Source organism: Kryptolebias marmoratus, linkage group LG13 (assembly GCF_001649575.2).
Source record: "Kryptolebias marmoratus isolate JLee-2015 linkage group LG13, ASM164957v2, whole genome shotgun sequence".
NCBI classification, from domain to species: Eukaryota; Metazoa; Chordata; class Actinopteri; order Cyprinodontiformes; family Rivulidae; genus Kryptolebias; species Kryptolebias marmoratus.
This window is the reverse complement of record NC_051442.1, coordinates 692,940-714,804: the sequence shown is the minus strand read 5'-3', so window position 1 is coordinate 714,804 and position 21,865 is coordinate 692,940. Positions and strand designations below refer to the sequence as shown.

Sequence of the window (21,865 nt, the reverse complement as noted above, 5' to 3'; positions counted from 1 at the left end):
GGGGGGGGGCATTATCATCGTCATCATCATCATCATCATCAATAAATACACCAGCACCTTCTGATTCCTTCAGCTCGGGGTGTAATCTCCCCTAAAATCAGCTAAAAATTATCAAAATCTCACAGGATGTGTCCTCTGCAGCTACAAGGTTTATTAAATGTTTTACAATTCTTCACACTTCATTAAACACACAAATAAAAACATTTTCAAATCTGTTGAGTTTTATTGTTTTTATTAATTTTTATTCTCACTGATGATAAAGTGAAAATAAAAAGTTGAAGCCGGAACTAAACTCTGAGGAGGATCTGAATTTTTGAAGTCAGGAAATGTAAAAATCTGTGTTTTATAAAATAAACAGAATTAAAGAAAAAAACGTGGAGCTCAGAAGGAACAAACCTAAACTCAGCTGAATGCCGGGAGATTAAATCATTATAAAAATCCATGTTTTTAATTAAGCTTGTTGTTCTGAGCCTGACTTCAGTTTTTTTCTTTTTTCCAGCCTCCCGGGCCTGAAGATGTTTTTGCCTCTTGGAAAAGAGGTTTTTAATCTCAATGGGACTTTCCTGGTGAAGTCAACGTTAAATAAAATAAATAAAAATGTTTCCACCCTGCCTCCAGCAGAAACTCACCAGCTCCCGTTTCCTCTTCAGATCCCGGCTCTCGAACTTCTTGATCTCGGCCTTGAAGCCCTCCGTCTCCCCGGAGTCTTTGGCCAGGACGTCCATCAGGTACGCGATGTAGCTGGTCGCGAGGCGTAAAGTCTTAATTTTGGACAGTTTGGTGTCCGCGGGCACGTTGGGGATACACTCCCTGAGCTCCGCGAACGCCGTGTTGATGCTCTCCGTCCTCCGGCGCTCCTTCTTCGGCCCTGACGCTCTCCTCTTGCCCATGCCGGCCTGGAGCCCCTCCAGCCGGCCGTCGTGCGCGGCCCCGGGCGCCCCCAGCTCCGCGGCCGCGTAGGGCGCCTGGTGGATCTGGAAGTCCGGGGGCACCTCGCCGTGGTTCACCACCCAGCTCTGGAAGTAGGGCGAGTCCTGGTGGCACCGCTGGACGAACGGGAAGGGCTCGTGCATCAGGTGGTGGTGGTGGTGGTGCTGGTAGCCCCCGATCAGGTTCATGCTGAGGGAAGATGGTGGTTGTACCTCGGTGCGTGTGCGCCGCCGCGGCCCCAGATCAGCCTCAGGTCCGGGATCAGCAGCCAGCAGGACTCATGCAGCTCGGAAACCTGGAGTCCCTCGGATTGATTCTCAGATCAGAGTAAACAAAACACAGATTTTACATCTTCTTCCTGGAAACGTCGTCAGCCGAAAAGAAAAAGTCAATAATTCCACGAATTAAAGGCGGCCGCGCGCTGGAATCCCGCTGGTGTTGGGAGGCTGAAATCTTTTCCCGAAGAGGAAGAGGTCGCGCTGATGCGCAGAGGAAATTTGAGCCAGCAGAAGGTGTGAGGCCCCAGGTTTATATGAGCGGGATGTGCGCGAGGACAAGAAGCAGCCAATGGAAGAGAGCGCGCGGGATGGGAGGAGAGTCAGGAGAGCAACAACAAGCGCCATGGTGCCAAAACATGCAGAATCTCCAGATTAATCCGGACAAACATGCAGGATCTCCAGATTAATCCGGACTGCGCCATGGTGCCAAAGCATGCAGGACCTCCTAGATTAATCTGGACAAACATGCAGGATCTCCAGATTAATCTGGACAAACATGCAGGATCTCCAGATTAATCTGGACTGAGAGCAGGTCTAAAATTAAACGAGAAGCCAAAAGTTTGTTTTAACTTATTTTTAAAATTTTGTTGTCAGATCGGATTTTCTTTCCTTTTGGTGTTTTTTTTTTTTGCGCATTCAGTTTGCGGCCATCCACGAGGACACACCTGTTTAAATAACATATTTTATAAAAATGTTTGTTTTATTTAAATCAGTCAACTGTGTGGAGAACCTTTTCATTCTAAAACCCTTATTTTTTTATTTATTTTGTTTGTTTTTTTAATTTAAAGTTGAAAGATTAACGAGTTATTTGAAAGCATAATCCAAGTTAACAATATTAATTTAATTTATTGATTTGGTTAAAGCTAAAATGTTTAATCAGACACTGCAGCCGCGGTTCTTCACACATTTAACAGTTTTTAAAGCTGACAAATAAAAACTGAATTTAAGTTCATTTAAAATATATATATTTTTTAAAAAGTTAAATGATTTTTCTGGATGTTGATGCTTTTCACTAACCCGTTTAAAAACAAATAAGTAAAATAAAACCTATTCTTTTTTTAACTGCTGACATATTTGCCCTAAAATCTTCTCAGGTGTTGCTTTTTACGCGCGTGACGCGTCCAACTGCTTCCTGTTACTAATATTATCAAACCAGTTGGGTTTGAATCATTTCTGTTTTTAGCACAATAACCTTAAGTGGAAAGAAATGTTTGAATTTTCTGCTCTGGTCTCGGCGGCCTCGGGCCCGCAGAGGATTTTATCTCCTGAGGACCACAAACGCATCACCTTATCGCCTGAAAACCATTATCCCGTCACGTGACGTGACCTTGACGCTATTTGGAAACCATTTAAGGCGGCGTCTTATCTAAATACAGCCATAAATCAGGGGGGTGTCGCCCTGTATTCCATAAAAGCTCACTGTTTACAGCGCGCCACTTTGCAGCACCGAGACCCAATAAATACTCTGCCCCGGTTCTCCCACGAGCCTGGACCAGAACACCTCGGGTTTAAACATCCTGCAGGTTTGTGGCTGCAGAACCTTTGGTGCTTTTATTTGTTTTTTAATTCCCAGTTTCCTCCAAAATAAAACAAATAAATAATAAAGAAGACAAATCAAATGTTTGAGTTAGCACAAGAAAAGATGCTCAGTTTCTAGAATTTATTTATTTATTCATGTAGATTTTCTGGATTTTCTCTAAAAACTAAACAGAAAACAGATTTTAAGCCACCTCAGCTGACTGGATCAGAACATGACCCGGTTCGGCCTGTTTGAAACGTGATTTCTGCCTCTGAGCTCCGGCATGTTCCTGAGGGAAGTGCACGGAGCAGAAACCGGGAAGCTCCTCCGGTTTCCGGTGCGGGACGCGGAGAACTCTCCGGTTTCCGGTGCGGGAAGCGGGGAACTCTCCGGTTTCCGGTGCGGGACGGGGTGAACTCTCCGGTTTCCGGTGCGGAACGCGGGGAACTCTCCGGTTTCCGGTGCGGGACGCGGGGAACTCTCCGGTTTCCGGTGCGGGACGCGGAGAACTCTCCGGTTTCCGGTGCGGAACGCGGAGAACTCTCCGGTTTCCGGTGCGGAACGCGGGGAACTCTCCGGTTTCCGGTGCGGGACGGGGTGAACTCTCCGGTTTCCGGTGAGGAAGGGCTCGCGCACGGTTTGTTCCTGCAGCAGCATGAAGACACTTCCTCCTCTCCTCTGCTGTCAGCATGAAAAACTCCATGCAGCCTGCAGAAAGCAAACCTGACACTGTTGATTAAGACATCCACTACACAGAGATGAAATACAACACTGCACGTGCACCCCCTCCTCCTCATCATCATCATCTCTGCATCACTTTCTCCTCTTCTTCTCCCTCCTGGCTGATCTGTGCAGGTTCTGACCGACCCGAGCAGCAGAACCACTCTGCTTTCTTCCTCTGCTGCCAAACTGGGTCAGGGAGCCATCTTGTTATGAATCCTTCTGATTGTTTGTGTCATTGTGCAGATTTTTCAATAGACACACTGCCTCCCACATCTTCAGAGTGCTTACCCTCAGCTCTCACACATCCTCCTCTGCTGCCCACTGAGGCCAGCTGGAGCAATTGGACCTGACGGCCTCTTCTCCTTCTGGGACGTGTGGGTAACCTGGCACAGAGAGTCCCCCCACCCCCACCCCCCAGGAGTGCCCTCTGTGAGGCTGCAGCCGGGCGGGATGTAAAGATATAAACTTATAAAGTTTCCTGAAGCTCAGATCTGATCAGGATCCAAGGCCGGACTTTCCAGAGGGTGAGGCCCGGGGCCCCGAGGTGCAAAGGGCCCCAAAATAAGATTCTTTTTTTTATTTATTTCCAAAGAGGTTGGAGAGCGCAGAAAGAGTTTGAGTTAATTGAGGCCTGTATGGATTATTAACTGGCTTCAGATTTTTACAGTTTTAACGTCAGAACAGGGCTGTTAGTTTTAATAAATATATTTACTCTCTCATTTTAAATCATAACTGTTTGTAAATTTTCCCTTTGCTTTGTAGGAAACTGACACAGTTGTTTTTATATATGTATTCTGTTTTTCACCTTCAACAATGTCACTGAATTCTTTGTTTTTCATAAATTCAGGTTAGATTTATTTAATGTTTTTATGTCAGCTGTTTTTTTATGATATCATAACTCTTTGAAAATAGTTAATTAACTGCAGCAGATTTAAAATATTTGTCCGTCTCAAAAAGTGCACAAAACATAAAGCTTAAAGTTCATTAAAAGGTGTGTTAATGTGGGACAAACTAAAAGCTTTTAGGTCAGTTTGAATTAATAAAAGGAAAACTGCATTTGATGCAAAGTGCTGAAGTTGGATTTATTGTCTCACTAATTTATAATAATGCTTAAATATAACTGGTAAAATTTAACTCCATGCATTTAATTTTAGATATAATATTTAAGCAAAGCCTGACTTTATATCTGCTTATTTGTCTCAGAGTTTAGTTTTTTTTTAATTTAAAACCAGAACTCTGTAGCTGCAGCTTCCTTTGCTCTGTGAAATCTGGAGACTTATTTATATTTTCTGCATCTCAGCCTTTTCTGTGTCGTTGTCATGACGCTTTAAAATGTTCTGGTCTGTGAGAATAAAAGGTTTTAGTTTATAGTGCAGATTTCTCTTATTTCAGACGGTTTGCTGGTTGTTTTTCAGATGTTACGATAAAACTAAGAGCAGCTCTGCTCTGTTTCACGTTAACAGGAACATACCTGAACTCTGTTTGTAATCTGGTCAAAAAATAATCCCACGGGGCCCCGAAGGTGGCTCCAGCCCGGGGGCCCCGACTCCTTTCACTCCTGCCCTGCCTCCAGAAATATTAACCTTCAGTAAAACTCACAACTTAACCGGAATTATTCCAGCCTGAAGGAGTCGCAGAATTTATAAAAGTTAGGGTCTAAAATTAGAGAATGCATTTTAGGTACAAGAAGATGTAAATTTCTGAAGGTTTGAGATGTAAAAAAGTGATTGTTTCTTTAACAAAGTTCTTCTGATTAAAACACACACACACACACACACACACACACAGATTAAACAATCCCTCTCATTAAAAAAATCAAATAAAACTACTTCAAATCTGAAAGCTTTAACTTTTATTGTAAATAGTTTTCCCCCCAAAGCATCTAATTAAAACAATATTGTCCTATCCTTAAAAAGGATAAATATTCAGGTCTGAACAAATTCCTGTCTTGTGTTTTCAGTTTGTTATTTAAACCGAGATGTTTCATTTCTGACAAATAAAACACCAGAAATAAAGTTTAGTTTCGTCAGCTGCTGCCTGGATGGTTTATTGTAAAAGTGTCAGCATGTTTCAGTTTCAGTCCGACCGATCGATCAGATTTTCCTCTGATGTGAATCAAGCTTTCCTGCAGAAATCTGATCTCTCTGCTGCTGGAGTCGTTCACACTTTGCCACAGAGACAAACCACCAAACACATCCGGATCTGTTTCAGTTTCCCTCCGCAGGCTCAGGCTCTGCAGCTGCTCTCTGATCTGGTGGATTTTATTCCCTTTCTGTCATCCATCCCCTGGATAAGTGATTGTCGTCTCCACACACGTCTGTCCCTCTGCTCGTTTGCGTCTCAGAAGCTCCAGAAACTGTCCTCTAACTGCAGCAATCCTGCCCGTCCTCAGCCAATAAAGATAAGAGCAGGACGGCTGGAATGTGGAGCGGGGAGGTGACGCTGATGAGCCGAGGGGACCACGGCTGACACACAAACTTTCTCTCATTTTTATTAGATGCACGGCCTTCAGAAGGCATGGGATTATTACTGATTCAAGCAGCTGGAAGGAAAGGAACTGTCTGTAGAAAGAGCTAAAAAAGAGAAACACAAAGTGTGAAGAAGTGTAATAAACCAACAAACATCCAGTCCCTGTGTTCCCATCAGTCTGAATATAAATCTATAATAAGATATTTTATCACTTATCTTCTGTTCGGTTTTTAAAGCTCGTCTGATCTGAGCTCATTCAACAAAATCATCATTTCTGGTTTAACTTTAAACTGATGCTGCTGCAGAAAGAAACCTCTGAACGTGGCTGAAAGAATGGGCTGATGTCAGCAGGTGGGAATCTTTCACGGCCAAAGATTCTGGTGAGGGAATGATTCTGTTAGGTAAAATAAAAAAGTCCCAGGAGGACAGATTCTGGGAAGGTAAAAATTCCCATAGGGGGAAGAGAAAAATTCTGTTGGGGAAGATTCACATGGAGTGGAGGAAAAGATTCCTAAGAAATACAGATTCTGTTTATTGAAAGATCTCCATGGGGGTAAAGATTCTTTTAGGGAAACATTTAGGGAATAATACTGTTGAGAACAGATTCAAATGTTGGAAAAAAGTCACATAGAATAAATATTTCATTCTGGAAAGATTCTGTTGGGGTGTGTTACCTTCCTATATGAGAAAGATTCCATAAGGAAAGATCCTGTTGGTAAAACCTTTTAAGGTAAAAAACAATAAATTAAAATTATTTTTCAGGTGATTTCATGAAGACAGACATGTTAGTTCGACTCTTTTTAGGATCATTTCAGACACACACACACACACACACACACACACACACACACAGTAAGTCCTCCTGTTTATGAGGCTGAATTATTACATATTGTTATAAATGATAACACCAAACTTTGTCATCACCTCTTGTCTCTCGTGTCCCAAACTGACAGAATGTCCCACATTTGAGTCCTCCGGTCCTCGCTGCAGGACAGTTTAGTCTTCTGTCCTGCAGCAATAAAAACAGAGAAGATTCGTGTTTAAAACGAGCTGAACTTCAGACACTAAACAGGGTCAAGTGCAGGTTAACCCGGTGATTCTGGCTGGCTCTGAAGAGGCAAAAACTACCAGAGAAATCACAAAAGTCACAACTTTACTGTCCAGAATTTAGATAAATATCACAGAAACTATTAAAAAGAGAAGTAAGTTTCAGGTAATATTAAGAAAATAAACTTTAGAAATACACAAAATACAGAAGAATGCAGCCAAGAAGGAGATAAGTTCTCTAATTAAAAAAAGGATGATTTTTTATCACTAAATAATTTGTTAGTTTGGTAATAGAGAATATTATCTGAGCCAAATGTATTTGTAATCATTATTAATTAATAATATTAAATAAATATTAATTGCTGCCAGTCAAAAATAAAAGTAAAGATATTTTCTCAGAGTGAAAACCTTTGAAACAATCTAATAAATGAATTAAATCAGACAATTATTGGTCAAATAAAAGTATTTTCTTGGGATTTAAGATCTAATTTGTAGAATTTATATAAAATCAGATATATTTAAAAATTTAGAAAACATTTCAGCATCTTTGAAGAACATTTTGGATCTGTGACCTTAAGTGTAAAAATGGTGAAATTTATTCTCTTATTCTAATTGATCCTGACTTTGTCCTGATGAGAGTCCTCCCTCCACAGAGTCCGGCTCGGCCCAGGGACAATGTGGACCACTGTGGACCACCGTGGATCACTGTGGGAACCCCGGGGGCCATCGTGGATCACCATGGACCAATGTAGGCCACCCTGGACCACCGTGAGACCACTGGGGACCACTGTGGGACCCCCGGGGGCCATCGTGGGACCACCGTGGACCACCATGGGACCACTGGGGACCCCCGGGGGCCATCGTGGGACCACCGTGGGACCACCATGGACCACCGTGGGACCCCCGGGGGCCATCGTGGGACCACCGTGGACCACCGTGGACCACCGTGGGACCACCATGGGACCACAGTGGATCTCCGTGGACCACCGGGGACCACCGTAGACCACCGGGGACCTCCGGCGGGTCCGGCTCTAATGATTTCCCTGCAGCAGCAGGTTTAACAGAGGGCGGCTGCTCTGTGTCACAGCAGCCCGAGGGGAGTTGAACAGAGCCGAGAGTCAAAACATGCAGCCCAGAGGCTTGACCCTGAAGCTCCTGAGGCGGTTCAGGGACCCACTCCGGTGGACGGGTTCCTGAGGACCAATCAGGGACGAAAACAGAAAGAAAAACAACTTTTCAGGAGTCTCAAACCTCTGCAGAGCTCAGATATGAAGCAGAATCTTCAGGGTGTAAAAGTTAGTTTAGCTTTTTTTATCAACACAACTTCCCTTTTATTGACCTCAGAGTTTAATTTCATTAAACCATTTCTCTAAGTATTTCTGAGGAGTTTCAGGGACATAAAATCTCCTCCATAAGCTCCTCGTGGAGCAAGAATTTTTGTTAAATTCAGTGTTTATGATACACTGAAAATTATTTTTATATTTTAGACCAATGCAGGCAGCAATGCGACGCTAAAATGTGTAAACTGTATATTATTGGAAACCACAAAGGATTGTGGGAAAATATAAATTCTTCACTGTAAAGTTACGGAAACAAAGCTAAAAAATAAAAGATATTTAAATAGAGATGTCTTTTTTTTTGTTTTTCTTGGAGAAAAAAACAAACTTCACTTGTCAGGATTTTATTCTTGTTGTAGTTTCAATAAAATAAAGGAGTAAAGATTAAATAAATCAAATATAGTTATGATTAACGTCTCAGTCTTTAGTTTCAGCTCAAATATTTTACAGTGTTGCTCAACTTTAAGCAGTGGTTCCCAAAGTAGGGCTCGGGGCCCCACTCTGGGTCACAAAACACCAACTTTGAGGTCCTGAGATGATCTCTAGAAATCAAATACTATTTTAAAAATAACTCCTGATGGCATAATTGTTTCAAAGGACAACAACATAAATCAAATATGAGTTTAAGTGATTTGTGTTGTCTCAAAGCTTTTATTTCTTTAATTTTTCAGCAATGTTTGTGTCTTTAATTAAAGATATTTCAGGTTTTGTTATTCTGCACCAAAAAATATCTGAAATATTTATGGTCAATCTGCAACAAAATGTAAAAAACATTCTGATAAGAGCAAATTAACACCAAAGGTTTGATCCTTTTTCCTTTTTATGGAATAAAAATAAAGCAAAGAAAGTTTGAAAGAGCAGTTTTCTGACAGTGTTTACATTTTTTATTTGGCTGAATCAGAATAAATGCCAGCATCAGATGCAGTCTGAGTGAAGCCTGTTGCGTTTACTGACCCTCCGTCGTGTCGGGGTCACTCTGCTCGCTCACATAATTGCCCCACAGGCTCCTAATGACAGAGGCAGCTAGTTAAAGTCCCCGCTTGTCCATTCATACTCGGCTGTCTCCGCCTCGCTCCCCTGCTCATTAAAACGCTGAATGGGCCACAGATGTGGAGTCGGCCATTAGTCTCTACCTGGAAGGGGCTTTGGGAGAGGTGACGTTAGGAAGCGAAGTTAAACATCAGGCTGAGAGCTTTGTTTCCCCGCCGAGGCCACCCAGGCAAGAAAAGGGTCTGAGCTGCTGAACGCAACCGGGCCTGGATCCGTCACACCCAAACTGTCTCGTCCAGACCCAAACCTGAGGACAGAAGGGTCAGAGACGTAACAAAGGACAACAGCTCTGAAGGAATTAAAGACATTTCAAAGGATTTCTTTGAGTAAAAAACTGGAAACGTATAAAAGTTACAAAAACAAAAGTCTCCTGAATGAGCTGAAGGTTCAAATACCACACCAAAGTCCACACCTTGATTCAAGATGGCTGCCACAGCTAATCAACCCATCAGTGGTTTAAAACTTCACAGACACTGAGCTAAAATCCGGGGTGGTAGTAGCTGAGAGTCGTCCTCGGGTGATATAAAACTGAACAGCTTTTCCTCCAGATGTCTCTGAATCCCAGACATTTATTCTTGATCAGAAACAAATAAAAGTTTCACTCCTGAGAGTCGAATAAATAAAGAAATGATCCATTGTCCCGTTGCCCTCAGGGTAAAGTTAATGAAGGTGTTTTTCTGTAACTTTGATGTTTTTTTTACTCTGTTGCTCTCAGCATTGTTGAAACTCCTTCCTATCTGTAAAAAGCCTGAAATAGCCCGTCGGCTCAGCGTCTCAGTGTCCCAGCTGGCACCGGGCCTCACCGTGGTGTCAGATCGCCTGCTGGAATGCAGCGGCGAGCTCTCACGCTCAGATTGGATGCTTATCACGGCAGCGTGAGCTCTGATTGGCTGCTGTTGGCTGATGGAGTGACCTTTACAGTATCAGGAGCGGGATGCCATCTGACTCCCCGGACTTTCCCTGATCTCCCTTCACACCTTCAGTATCTTCTTCTAAAACCCTTAAACAACAAAGAGGTTTATAAATAAATGCCAACGCTTTTGGAGCTGGGCTTTGTTGTGTTTAAATGAAAAAGTTGTGGTTTTTTGGGCCCAGAACGGACCGAACCGGACCGGACCGGACCTCCCTCCAGTCACCGACTTCTACAGCAGATAATTAGACACTTTGTTGGAAACAGAACAAACACAAAGCTCATTTCCTGTGTGGCACAGAGGCAAAAACTAAACATTTGTTCAGGGTTAGCAGACACTGACTGAATACTTTCTCACTGCAAGCAGCTTCTAATTGAATTAATTTAATATGTGACAAACCTGAAGGATTAACAACGAACACAAGAGAGGCAGAAGTTAGAGGAAAAATTCAGGAAATGCACATCGAGTTTTTGAGTCATGTTGGCTGACAGACAATAACTATAATTAACAGATATAAAAATATTTAAAAGACTCTTTGAACCTTTTTGTTTGTGATGTTTTTGTGCAGCTTTTCTCTTCTTATTCAGGGTTTTTTTCCAAGAAAAATTATTATTATTGGTTTATATTTTGAGGTTAGTCCACAGATTTTAGTTGAAGTTAGAGTCAAGGAGCGATGAGAGTCAAAATGTTGAGTTTAAGAGTTAAAATCCACAGGTTACAGGTTTCCAAGCCGATTGCATTTGATTTATGTCCCTGCAGAAAATAAAAAAGGTGTGGGTGGCATTAGCTTCTCTTTGTCAGAACACGGAGGATGAATCTGTTTCTGTTTTACTGCTTCCAGTTAAACGCAGGCTCGTCTCTGAGTAAAGTCCTGCAGAAGCTTTCATATTGTTGCTGAAAAACAAATCAAGGCAAACGGTTTCCAACGATCGCCGCTCTGAAGCAGCGACGACAGAGATGACCTGAGAACCGTGCGTCTGGGACATAAATCTGAGCGTGAGTGCTTTGTGGCTGCTCCGGGCAGCCGTCCTGTGGGAAAACAGAGATGAGAGGCTCGGGGTCAATCTGGGCTAAGCCCCGCTGGTGCCAGCGGACCCCCGGGTTCATCACAGCCAGGTCAGAAACTGTAGGAACAGTAAAGCGTTTATAAGGCTCTGTATGGATGCATGCAGACACATCATGATGAGAGCCTGCATGCTCTGCAGAAACTTCCTGCTGTCAGAAACACCTCAAAGGGAAAAACTATCTGAGAACCAGAAGGTTGATCTGTTTAAAGTCTAATAAAGTTCAGATTTGAATTGTTAAATAACCTGTAATCAGTTCTTATCCCAAACTTAGTGACTCTGAAACAAAAGAAGCAGAAAGAGAAAGACTTGAGCTGAGAGGGTTTAAATCAGACGGCCGCAAGAGTGGTCACAGCTCTCACTGCTTCAAACAGGTTTAATGTTCCTCATGGAGCCGCTGGAAGTGACTCCAAAACATCAAGAAGGCTGAAGATGGATCAGTTGGTCCTGAAGACAACTGGCAGCTTTTTATTATTCCATCAGGTTGGGACTGGAGGAGACATTATGGTTCCATTCCAACAGGAAAGTTTCATCTCGTTAGTATTTACTTATAATTATATTTGTTGCTGCTCTTGAGCCTCACTGAGCTGCAACTGTTGGCAGCGAGTTGGAGACTCCCTCATTTTGTAAAACAAACGTCTCGAAACCTTTAAAGCGTTTTCAGTTTCCTCTTCAAAGTAGTCTCAGTCCCAACATTTTAAGACAGAAACTGAATAAATCAGTAAAGTAAAGCTAAGATGGTAAAAACAATTAACCTGGTTAACACTAGCAAGTTGTTCTTTTTAGCTCAACTTTTCAGTTCAACTAATTAGTTATTTTAATCCACTTTCAGGGGCGAAAACTGGGTCAAACTGTCTGCCTGCTGCATTAAAACTACCCAGAATCAGTGAATGATTTAAAAACTTTTCCTAATTTTTATTTCTAAAGAGAACTTCAGGAGATTAAATCATAAATGTGGGGCACTTTCTGACATGGTCAGTAAAGTAATGTGTGTTTTTTAAAACTGGCCGTGTGAAAAGTAGCTGCACAGGTTGCTGGTTGCAAACCAGAAATTTAAAGAGACTGAAACAGAAAATCTTCCTGCTTTCTGCAGCTCGTTGCAGCTCAACAAGATTCTGGCTTTAAAAAGCTGGGGGGGGTCAGGAAGGACTGAACTGGTTGGTTCATCAGGTTAAAGCTGGGTTTAGTAAAACAGTAAAATGTGTCTGCATGGTTGGAGGTTGTTTCCAGTCTGAGACAAAGAAACGGGGGGGGGGGGGGGGGTAAATGTGCATCAGATCCAGTCTCGTGGGTTTTATAAGGAACAAAAGACAAACAATATGACTTATCATAAACCTGTTTAGGTCTTAGATTCACGTGTTGCAGCTGAACCGGACGGGTGGAACCGATCCGGACTCAGTCTGGTCAAACAGAACCACAGTCGGGTTTGGGAGTCCGGCTCCAGGCGTGATCCAGCCTTTCTCTGCTCCATTTTCCCATTCCCCAGCTTTTCCATGTCGACTTCGCTCGGCAGCTTCGTTCCTGAGGAAAAACAGACGCCTCTTCTGCCGCCGCCAGCCTCCCCCTCCTCCCCTCCTCCTCTGCTGGCTTTCTTCCCCCCCCCTTTTTGCCCCTTGGGCTTTTTTATGGCAGGGCCTGTAACATATGACCTCTGCCATGCATTAGTCTGCATGTACACAAGCCAACAAAGCAGAATAAAACAAGGCCAGGCCGATAAAGGATGAGTTCAGGGTTTTTCCTGTGAAGTGAGTCCAGCTGCCTCCAAAAGCCTCGTCAGATTTCAGCAGCCATAACTGCTTTTTGATTTATCTCCTGCAAAACACATCTGTACTTTAATCCAATCAAACAGCAACCAGGGAGAGTAAGAAATCATCTTCTCTGTGTGCAGAGTTTCATTCCCGCTGCCTCGCCGGCGTGGTCCTCTCTGTGCATCGTCGGGCCTGCCTCTGCATCATGCTCGCTGACAAGCTGTAATTTGGAGTACACATTTACCTCATTTGCATGAGAAGCATCTTTAGCCGCCCGCCACCGAAATAAATGCATTAAGGTGGCGGTTGTTCTGAATCTAAATAACGGCGGCAGGACTGCTAGGGCTGCTGGGAAGTGAGGCGGGAGCTCATTAAGGCAGAGCAGCTTTTTGTTAAAATGTGGCGTCCGCCGCCTGTCTGTCTACGGCTCCCAGGTGAGTGACGTCAGTGTTTGGGTCCAGCTGTTATTTTAAATCCAAAACACTTTTATCTACAGAACCACAGACTTAATGGAAGATGACTCCTGTTTATAGAAAAGGAAATCCTGACAGCGTCGTCTGCACCGACTACTTTCAATCAGTTCTGATAAATGTTGTGCTTTTTGGAGCAGAAAAGAGTAAAATGATTTTTAAATGTTGAAACTCTTACAGGTACATTAAATCTGAAACTACCTGGAAAACTGAGCTAAATAACATAAAAATGATGCACAGTTTGTTGCAGTTTTATTACTCATTTTATTCCTGACACTTTATCAGACACGCTGTAGAAAGATCTGCAAGATCTCTCATCAGGACGACTGTAAAACCATTAATATGCTTTAAAACTTGAGTATTTCAGCTGTAAAACTAAATTATCATAAAGAAAAACTCAAACTCAGATGATCAGAGCTGCAGGACTCGTAAGATAAATAAAATCTGCTGCTTTTTTGTGTCCGAAGGTCAGAAAAAACCTGAAAATAAGCCCAAATATTTTTATATAAACCATAACAAACCCTAAACCTAAACTCTAATCTGCACATAGGTCACCTAATGTTTACAACAACTACAACTGATCTCCTGTTGGAGTCAGCCCCGTTCAAGATGGCCGCCACAGCTATGACTTCTTATAGTTTCAGCCATTTTTGTCTTGGCTAAGGTGGATTAGCTGTGTTGGACGTCTCTCTGTTAAAATAATGAGTTTTAATAAAATCCGTTCACTAATTTGAGATATTTTGCTGACACACAAACAAACAGCCGGTTACATGATCGCCCGCCGGAGATAAATGACATGAATCTTACAACACTTGGCCGGTAGTTTGGGTTAAACAGCTGAACGTTGTTGTCACTTTGAGGTGATTTTAAAGCTTCTTTTCTATAATTTTAAGACTTTTGAGTTATCTCTGCTTTCCTGTTTCCATTTAAACAATGAAACAATCTCCTGCTTTTGGTTCATTTTGGTAGAAAAACTGTCAAAATGACCTGAAATCTTTGGATTTAATGTGATAAAACATAAACGTACGTGATGCTTTGGGATGCTTACAGCAAAGATGAGATTATTTGATCTCATCTGTGAATTTATTGTTTTTCATCAACATCAGGCGTCTGCATCACCGCTGATGTTTAAAAAAAAAACCATGACAGAAAAATTTTTTTCCTCCTTAAATGTCGAGCGAGGCCAGAGTTTGCTTTGGCTTGTTTGGTTTAGGATTAGGGTTAAGTCTGTGTTTCTTAAACATTCTCCTGCAGACATAACTGCGAGCCGCTCTGAAGATCTGATCAATAACGGGCCGAGGTGGCTGCTGTCTGCTGCTGGTCACTGATCATTTCTCTGTTCAGGTCAATCCTGACTTGTTTGGGTTCTCTTCTATATAATAATTCTATAATTGTGTATAAAAGTGTCTCTGCCTCTCTTTAATTCAGATAATGTGTCATAAGGAACTCGTGGTTTTGCAGCTTCCGATCTTCATCTTTTTGCAGATGTCTGAACCTGTAAGGATCAGAGAAGGCCTGGTCGACCCCCTCAGGCTGCGGTGGAGATAGGGCGTGTTGTTTTACGGCGCGATCTGTCTTGTACATCTCAAGCCAAATCCTATTTTTACGGCTTGCTTATACATTCCTGCTGCAAACGGTTTACATACCGAGGCTGAGGAGCCGTCCTAAATCAGCTGGCAGCTCAGTGCAGCTGGGACCAGGTGGAAACCCTGTCATCGGCCCGCTCCGCCGGCGATTAATGAACCCCAAATTAAGATAATAACCTTTGGGCGTGACCCCCCGGGCCAACGGATTACATCACTGGTACGGAAACTCGATTTCAGCTCTTGTCACTCCCAGTCAGGGGTTTTGGTTTCAGCAGGTTTTCTCTGCCGTGGAACCGAAGGAGGACGGGATCTCTAACGAGCAGCTATCAGCTGCACAAATCCTGTTTTTATTCCGGTTTAGTCGTGTTAGCAGCTCATAAATATCCGCTCAGTCTCAGCCGAAGGGATTGTGGTTTGATAAGAGTCTCTGCTGAAGTCAGAAGGTTGTTACATGATGTCACTGTACAGACTGAAACATGGGCGATCATGTAAGTCCCTGCATGTGCCTCTGTGTTTGGTTTTTAGTCTGTTAGTAAAATATCTTCTGAACCACTGGACGGATTTTAATGAAACTCTCAGTAACTAATATATGGATGAACAGCTACAACTTTAGGATTCAAGATGGCCCCCGCAGCAAAATAATGATATGGACGAGCTTCCAGCTCAGATGATAATTTCTGTGTATTTTGTGATTTCACACTCGGAATTATCACAGCTAAAAGAAGCAGAACACGAGCTACAAGCTTATAAAAAGCTGAAAGTAGCAGAATGGTATAAAAGCTACATGTAGAAAAGGACTAGCTCAAACTAAAAAGCAGCAGAAAGGCAGCTAAAAGTAGCTTAATCAGATAAATAATCATCAGTATTTAAGATTTCAAAACAAAACCAGACAAACATCAGAGGGACTCAGTTTTCTTGCTATAAACTGATAAAAATCAAAAAGCGGAGTTTTTCTCGGTTTCCTTATCTTTTCCTCTGTGGCACCACAACTTTACTTCCTTTATTTCTTGGTGAAATAATCTTGTTAGGGCCGTATTAACGATCATATCCGCTCCACCGTGGGTCAGGAGGACCGGTGGGTTGAGTCTCTGCATGAAGGAGCTGTTGTTACAATTTTCTGACAGAAGAATGAAACGAGGCAGTTATTCATGTCAGTGACAGAGACTAAAATATTCCTTGAAATAAAAGGACAGACTTATGACTCTCTGTATGCCAAACCATAAAATCCATAAATAAGAAAAGCTGAGTGGATGAAGAGTTCAGCTGCGGGCAGACATCGTATTCCCAGATGTCTGAGTGTTCGAGCGCTTCAGCAACACGCTCTTTGTCTCTGTTTCCAACCTAATCTGGACTCGGGTTTGATAAACCGGATGCAAGAATCTGAAATGATTCCATCCTTGAATTTCACCTCGACAGATGAGACATTTTAAGACTTGATTTCTTGAGCGTTACCCCTGCTTTCGATGCCGACCGTCCCGTTGGTCTTTAATTGAAAGTTATGAGGCGTAGTGGTTAAAATATTTCCCTGTAGCAGTTGTTACCACCCCCAGTCCTCGAGAGACACGATCCTGCGTGGTTTTTAATAAATGGCTCATTAACCAGCTTCTGCAGGACTTGATGAAGTCATTTAGGCCCCATCTACTCCAGATGCACTTTTAACCAGATATATTATTCTCCGTCCAAATTACTGCAACACAAACGCTGAAATACCCACACTGTAGGAGAGGAGAACGCTCACTTCAAGGACAGATCAGTTGTTTTTAACACCGTTCATGATGTCCTCTCAGTTATTAATCGTTTCAGATTGATGTCAAAGTTTAACAGAGGAAAAGCAAGGCCTGCCTAAGGACATCTGTGGATCTGTTCAGAGCTCGCTGATAAACTTTCCATCACATTATCAAAGACAATGGCCTCTGTGACGTGATTCATGGACTTCTCTACAAACACACAACACTGTCTTCCGACCGTCTCTACACACACACACATACGCACACTTCTTTTTCGCAGTACGTCAAACTGGACTTTGATTTTTTAAAATTCCTCCAGGCTTTGCTTCGACAGTCTTCGTGGTGTAGAAACAGGTACATAAAACTGTCAGAACACCCAGCTGCTGGTCAGGTTTTATTCTTCATGGTTCACTGACTCATTAATTGAGATCAATCTTAATCTTAATAAATCTTTAATTGTTGATGGTATTCAGTTCCCAAATCTCACAAATAGCAGCTGCTGGTCATGTTGGATGTTTTACTAATCGGGTCTGAATGTTTTTACTAAACCTTTCTAACACACACTCATATCTTCGGTTTCAAACTGATGGAAGCCCAGCTCACTACTTTCTCCAGGAGGTATTCATGTTGTAGAAAACAGTGAGGCGTGTGAAGTTCAGCCTGTCTTTGTGTTCATCGCTTATAAATCTGTATTTAAAGTCATGAATATTATTTGTTGCCCACCTCCACCCATATTGTCCCCTCCTTGGCTGGCTTTGGACCCACCTTACCAGCTGACCGTCACACCTGCGCTTGTTTTCATGATGTCATCACGGCTGGAACCGCAGCGTGAAGCCAGCGTGGTCAGCTCTGACGCATGTAAGCCTCATGTCTGGGATGAGGCAACGATTTGTGCAATCTTAAAACTGTAGTGGGCCTTTTGTGCATTAAGGAGCTCACTGCGTTCTTAATGAACACCTGAGGATCCCATCAGGACCCTGCAGAGACCATCCATATTCTGTCGCAGCAGCGTGAAGCAATCCTGTTTATTTTGGGTTTTCTTTGCTCCACAGATAAAAACTTTAAATCATTTTATTCACAGGGAAAAGAAACTATATATTAGATAATTTCCCCGTGTTTATGTGACAGTTAGGCTTGTTTTCAGTCCTCCCTTCCACTCCCAGGACTCCTCTCTGCTCCAGCTGCTTCGGTGACATCAGGAAGAAAATTTTCTTCCCGCCTCCTTTTTCTCCCGTCTTCATCTTTGCATCACCTCCAGCTGAATTGCTTTTTTTCTTCTTCTTCTTCTTCTTTGCTTGTGGGAGCCAGAGAAATAGTCTTATGAGTGAAAAGGATGTTACCTCATTAAAGAAGAGGCCATAAATCTGTCCTGCTCCTCAGCAGCACCGCGGCACATCTGGCCATTCGCTCCAGCCACTCATTGTTTCTCATTCTCGCTGAGTTCCGGATGGGATTTATAGCCGGTTCTACCGGCGACACGTGTTGTTTGGTTCCCTGTCTGCAGTCCCATGCTTGCAGCCAAGGCGTAACACGGTTTGACTCGAGACACTTCAAGTCCACAGTATCTCTGAAAGCGGCTTCTGTTTTGGATGGTTTAACCAGGATGAATTAATGTTGGGATTCCTGGTGTCTTTCGCAGGTTTTGACTTTTATTTTGAAAACCACCTCCATGCTCCGAACTTATCTCGAGCCAGTTTGTTGAACAAAGTTGTACCGCCTTTTTTGTTGGGCATTTTTTGTGTCGTTATCCATATTTCTTTTGTTTGATGGATGAAAATGTGGCCAACATCAGAACAACTTGTCCGACTTGATTTCTGCTTCAGTCTGACTTTGGTTCCTAATTATTTTTTACGAGCAATTTGTGTTCCTTGTTTTTTTAATTAGTCACTAGAGACCAACTGATTTCACTACAGATGTGTAGCCAACAAACACACAACCTTTCAACTTGACCCACGCAACAATAAAGTTCATAAGAAAGCCAAATGTAAAGAACTTGTTGAGATGAACTAGTTTAAAGTTTAAAGAGCTCGTTTTACTGCAGAGAAGCCATATACTTCAAATTCTCACCTCAGATCACAGCTGAATGTTGGACAGGCGTCGCGTGTTGGATTTTGTGGGTGGTATTAGGAGAACAAAAAGGAAACGAGCCAAATTAAACTCTGAAACCAGAGAGAGGAAACAGTCAAGTGATGTTAGGAGACAGCAACGAGCTGGATGAATACTCCATTGTTTCCCATTTCTTTCTGAAAAGGAGGATCATTTTCTTTTATTAAACATTAATAATAAACAATCCCTGCCTTACTTTATCCTGAGAAGGATTTTTATTTAAACTTTCCTGTAATTTTAATTCAAAGAAGTTGTGTTTGTGTCAGAAACTGTCCAAGCTTTTGGGTCTTCTTCTCCAATTAGGATTATTTCACTTAGTTTTACATTGAAGCCTCTCACCTCTGAGCTGAGTTTGGAAATATATATACTGAAATATCTAGAAATTAAGCTCCTGTAGACGTTCAGTCATCGAAAAAGATGAAAATCAAAACAACTAAAGATTTCAACAACTGTTGTAATGAATGCTTTGATGTTATTTTAATAAGTTATATTTATTGTCACCATCAGTTATTTTTCTCAAGAATAAAAGAAATGTTTTTTACGCCAGTGTTTGTAGTTAGCTTTATGATGTTTCCACAACATTAAAGGGATCTGCAACAAATAAACGTATCAAGGAGATTATTTTAACTAATATCCCTCAGCAGGTTATATTAAAGACTAAAGGAACATTCTGACTGATTCCTGATTTCTATTGTTACCCTCCCTTATTCTCTAATATTAGATTATAATTGTATGTCTCTACTGTAGATAACTCAGATATGTTGTGTGTTAAACCCTGAAGTATTACGATTAAAGAATTAAATATAAAGTTAAATGCTTTGTTAGTTACAAATAAAGTCCTGGTGCTTTATTTATCTGTTGACATGATATGCTTACATGCACGTTTGATATAATTACTTTGTTATTAACACGGAGAGCTCAGAATTCCTTCACCAATCTGATGAAACTGATTTTATGAGTTCATTGCTTGCATTGTGTAAATAAATGACAATATTTCCTCTTTTTTCCATCCCATACGGGTCAACCCCAGCAGCAGCGATCGTCATATTAGTCGAGAGTCAGTGAATTCCTGGATTTAATTTGCTTTGAAGTCATCGTTGTCCAGCACCGACCGACCAACATGCTGAGACTCGTGGGAACTAAGTTTTAATAAAACCTTTATTTTCTTTTTATTGCTTTTCTTCTGGAGGAGAAGAGGAGAGGAACAAATCAAGTATTGATCCCATCAGATCATCAATATTTGGATCTGCAGCCATGAGATGAAGTGAAGGAGAGGAGGTCAGATTTCGTGCGTTCAGCCTTGTTTAATTCAAACACTTTTCAACATTTCCCAAAGCTTTGTTGTCTGAATAAATCTTAATAAACTTGATTAAATTCCTGATCAGTGCTTTCTGAGCACATGGAGATGAGTCCTGAGGGCAGACAGCCATCCACTCCCTTCTCCCACGGTCTCTCGCAGCCAATACATCAGTGTAAAAGCAAAGCTGCGACGTCGGCTCATGATATACTGCGACTCGGCTTTGTGTGTGCGTACAGGTCGGAATCTCTCTGTATGTGTGGACAGAAGCACTGAGGTCGTAGGCTGACACGCAACGCCAGACGCTTCCAATTATCTGTCAGGGGCCTCCGAGCTTTGGCCCTTCATGAGAACCTCGAGCACGCCGTTCGCTCAGGGTGGCAGACGTAAACTGTAACATTATTCTACTTTTACTGTTTTCAGCTCACACGTTTCCCAACCAGCAGGTCAGTGCTAACTGCTTCTTTAAGTAGATGTTATTTTAAGAAAGGATGCACAGAATAAACGCTGCTTTTACTGACATGTTTGTCCTGTTTGTGCATAAAAAATCAGACCAAACGTAAGACCGGGATAACTATAATTCTGAAATGAAGCTACTGACTTCATCTTTTTTAACTTGAACCCGGAGTTACCTCTGAGGACACCGAGGTCATGTCCTCCGAGAAGCAAGACATCCGTCAAACGTTTCATCTGTTTGACAGAATTTGGGATTTAACAACAGAACGGGTCCAGAAAAAGGTTTAAGGTTTACTTTTACTTGTAAAACTTGACAGGAAGTGCACTTTTTTATGTCATGAAGTTAAAGTTTATTTGTTTAACATATTTAAACTCAATGTGCTGCAAAAGCAATACAAACAAGAACAGGTACAGATCCTAAAAATGTGACCAAGGTTCTGTTCGCTGCTGGTAAAAGTGGTTCAGATCCGATTTATTTCGCCCTTATTTGACCCATATCTGAACGTCACACATCTGATGTTTATCTCTTTCATATGAGTTCTTAAAGCTGATAAATATCTGATGTTCTATAAAGTCATCAGATTTTTACGTCACGGTTCTGCTGACGGACAGAATCACATTTAAATCATGATGTGAAGAACCACGCAGAAACATCAGCTCTGCAGCGTGACGCGGCCTAACAAAAACACGACCAACCTTATTTATTTTCTGTCCTGAAAGGCAGATACTTCTGATGTTTACTTCTCTTAAATTAGATTTTCAAACCTGATTTTATCCAGAACTTTGCGTTTCAGCCGTGCAGATTCAGTCTGGTTCCAATTTATTCAGATTAAACTTTTCATTATTAGATTGTGTGATTCATGACAAGGAAAAGCTGCGTTTGTGTGCGAGCGCCGCGTCGGTTTGACTAAAACTTGTTGCTCTTGATATTAATTGACCCAAGATAAGTTTTACAGAAAGACAGGAAACACGAGGAGATAAGAGGAGGTGGGGGCCAGCTTCTTCCTCGGGTCGCTGGTCTGAACAGAACCAGACCTGAAGCCGACAACCTTACAGCTGTTTTTGGGGTCATAATTATTTAAAGTAAAATTACAACTATCAACTTTTAATCAGCTGCAAAATGAATATTTAAGGAAAAATGATCTCT

At 42.0% G+C, this 21,865-nt stretch overlaps 1 protein-coding gene across 1 annotated transcript; it reads right to left on the bottom strand.

The window, feature by feature from the left end:
- Positions 1-629: 629 nt before the first annotated feature.
- LOC108245649 (heart- and neural crest derivatives-expressed protein 1) lies at positions 630-1,444 on the bottom strand (the record flags this gene model as incomplete). The annotated part of the gene is given in 1 exon segment (XM_017432740.3): positions 630-1,444. A coding segment is annotated over 1 exon segment (489 nt), but the record flags the coding sequence as incomplete, so codon positions are not given.
- Positions 1,445-21,865: the final 20,421 nt, after the last annotated feature.